The 3178-nt window shown below is 39.6% G+C and overlaps 1 protein-coding gene across 1 annotated transcript in view; it reads right to left on the minus strand.

Moving 5' to 3' along the window:
- PKD1L3 (polycystin 1 like 3, transient receptor potential channel interacting) overlaps positions 1 to 3178 on the minus strand; it is a 79545-nt gene that overhangs the window by 31440 nt on the left and 44927 nt on the right. The window contains 1 exon segment of the mRNA XM_027773456.1: positions 2869 to 2968. Within this exon segment, the coding sequence (XP_027629257.1) occupies positions 2869 to 2968 (100 nt within the window).

Consider the following 3178-nt stretch of genomic DNA (forward strand, 5'->3'; position numbering starts at 1 on the left):
AAAAATAGAGAGGCAAGACATTTGTGGGACACAGAAGTGGTTTCTTATCTGTTGATGATAATGGGTATAGTATTCTTAACTGGAATGATCTGAGGTGTATTTTATGTTGGGTAAATTCTCTTTACAAGTCAAATGATGTATAACAATCAAATTTTTTAAAATTATTTTTTTAAAAAAAGAATTATTGGGGGACCAGTAGATGATGTAATGGCTAGGTCGCTAGACTCCCATGTAGTCGACTATGGTTTGAGTCCCAGATCTAGTGACTTAAACTCACGCTGGGCATGTGTGTGTGCATGCCCAAGATCCTGAGAGGGGAATATAGAAGGGATTGAGGTGTGGCCATCTCCACTGGGGGGTGATTTCTCACTTTCTCTCTCTCTTTCTCTCTGTGTCTTTCTGGTGAGCACACACGGCCTATAGCAAAACCTCTCCAAAAAAAAAAAAATTATTGGCTGGAAAAAGGTGCTGGATTCCCACATGGCCAACTGTGGTTCAAGTCTGGGACAGGGCGGCCTGTTTTCTCTGTATCTCTCTGATCAAATTTAAAAATAATAACAGATGGAATTTAATTTATTAAATTAAATTATTTAATTACATTTGTTATTACTATTATTATTATTATTATTTTGGCCAGAGAGAGAGAGAAAAAGAAAGAGAAAGTGAGAGAGCAAGCTGCCAGGTCCAGGACTCAAATTACAGTCAGCAATGTGGAAATCTAGTGCTTTTAACCACCACACCACCTGCCGGTCCCAGCAATTGGATGTTTAAAAAAATGATAAGAATAAAAAGATATTATAATATACGTACACTGAACTGAAACATGGTAAATAAAATTTAACTTACAATGAAAGAATCATTAGAGAAAATGAATCAATGTGACTATTTTAATAGTTTATATAAATTCAATAACAAAAATGTAACTAAAATAGGTACAAAAGAAAAAAAATTAAAAAAAGAAGTATTATCTCAAAAAATAATTTAGCTTAAAGGGCTAGCAGGTGGTGTAGTGGTTATGGCACTGGACTCCCACATGCCGAATGCAATTTGAATACTGGATCCAGTGGCGAGAAAATCATGCTGGGTGCATGTGTGTGCATGCCCAAAATTTCCAGAGGAGAATGGGGGAGAAGGGATTGTGGGCATGGCCATACCCCTTGGTGACTGATTTCTCATTTTTCTCCCTCACTGTCTCTCCAGTGAGTGCATGTGCCCTATGGCAAAAACCTGAAGAAAAAAAAAAAAGATTCAATAGGCATGAAATTAGTCTGCTATAGTGGTTTCTAAATGCTGACCCCCAGTTTCTGTACTTATCTTGACCTAGAAACGAACAGTTCTAGTCAGTGGACCACACTTTGGGAGCACTGCTCTATGGAAGTGTCTCTCAAATTGTAAAGTACACAGGAATCATCTGGGAATTTTGTTAAAAATGTAGAATTTGAGGTGAGGCCCAAGTTTCTGGATGTCTGGCAATTCCAGAAGATGATGGTGCTACTGGTCTGCAGAAAACACCAAGCAGAAGAATCTAGAGACACGCAAATGCAGAGAGGAGAGAGGGAGGGAATTAGAATCTGACATAAAACTTGCCAGTATGTTTCTGCCAACTATTAGGGAAGTACCACGGAGTAAGCAAATATATGTTCCTGAGAAAGTCAGAGAGGCTTCACAGAGGAAGTGACATCTGTTTCGAAAGATGTCAGTTTTCTAGATGGAAAAGGATAAAGATAAGGGGTTGGGGAAAGGTCACTCCAGGTAGAAAGAACAACTCAAAACCTTTTTTAAAAAGAATTATTTTACTTAACGTTATCTATATACTTATTTTAATTTGACCAGTGAGGGACAGAACGAGAGAGAAAAAGAGAGAGAGAGAAAGTGAGAAAGCAAGCTGTCAGGTCTGAGACTCAAACTGCAGTCAACCATGTGGGAGTTCAACACCCTTAACCACCATGCTCACTGCTGGCACCAAGAGAACAACTAAAATGTTTGGATAATGTTTGGGTCATTGGAAAAGTTGTGATGCATTTTCTCATATAAAACCACGTCATGACTTTTCCAATGACCCAATAATAAGGGCAAGGTAGGCAGTTTAAAGTCAGACTACTCATTTTATTTTTTAGGTTTTTACCATAGGGTAATGTACACTAGCCGGAGAGACAGAGAGAGACAGTGAGAGGAAAAGTGAGAAATCACTTTCCCCAGTGGGGGTGATCACGCCACAGTCCTTTCTTCTTTCGGGATTTGGGAAACACACACACACACACAACACACATAGTGTGTGATTTTCCAGGCTGCTGGGTCCAGGACTTGGACAGTAGTCGGCCATGTGGGAGTCCAGCACCCTTACCACTCTACCACCTGCTGGCCCCTAGACTATTAATTTTAAATTTTTTTTCTTAATAGATAGTCTTGAGAGGCCAGGAGGTGGAGTGATGGTTAAGGTGCTGGACTCCATGGCCAACCAGACTGTTGAAGCATGTGCGCATGCCCATCCCAAGAGGAGAATGGAGGAGAAGGGATTGTGGTGTGGCTATGTCCCCAGAGGGTGATTTTTCACTTTTTCTCTCTCCATCTCTCTTTGTTTCTCTGGCAAGCATACACACCCTATAGCAAAAATCTCTAAAAAAAAGAAAAAAAGCAGCTGGGGCTCAGAGGAGAGAGACTGCGGTGATCCAGAATGTAGGGGAGAGGGGAAGCACTGAGGAGGATGTGATCGCCTATGGACACACGCCGGGTTTTACTGACAAACAGATTAGCCTTGGACAGAGGAGGAAGAGCCTCCCTCAGAGACAACATCTCTGAGGGGACAGATTTGTCTGAGCTGGTGAAGTGGATAGAATTCCACTGTCCTGGTAGAATTATTTGACTTACTCAAGAGCATTAAGATCCTCTTTGTTTGTTGTTCCTTCTCTTTGCTAAGCCATGGCATCTTATTCTTCATCAGTGAGAGGAAGAACGTAAGGAAGATTATCTAGACAGGAAAATCAGGAGAGCTCGGTGAGCAATATTACAGGGTCTGAGAAGATGGCATCATATAATAAATGAAAGTAGACATCAATAATAATTTTCAATTATTATATTTTTAAAAATAATTATATTTATTTAACTTTCTTTCTTTCTTTCTTTCTTTCTTTCTTTCTTTCTTTCTTTCTTTCTTTCTTTCTTTCTTTCTTTTTTTCTT

Source organism: Tupaia chinensis, unplaced genomic scaffold (assembly GCF_000334495.1).
Source record: "Tupaia chinensis unplaced genomic scaffold, TupChi_1.0 Scaffold000355_1, whole genome shotgun sequence".
Classification (NCBI taxonomy): Eukaryota; Metazoa; Chordata; class Mammalia; order Scandentia; family Tupaiidae; genus Tupaia; species Tupaia belangeri.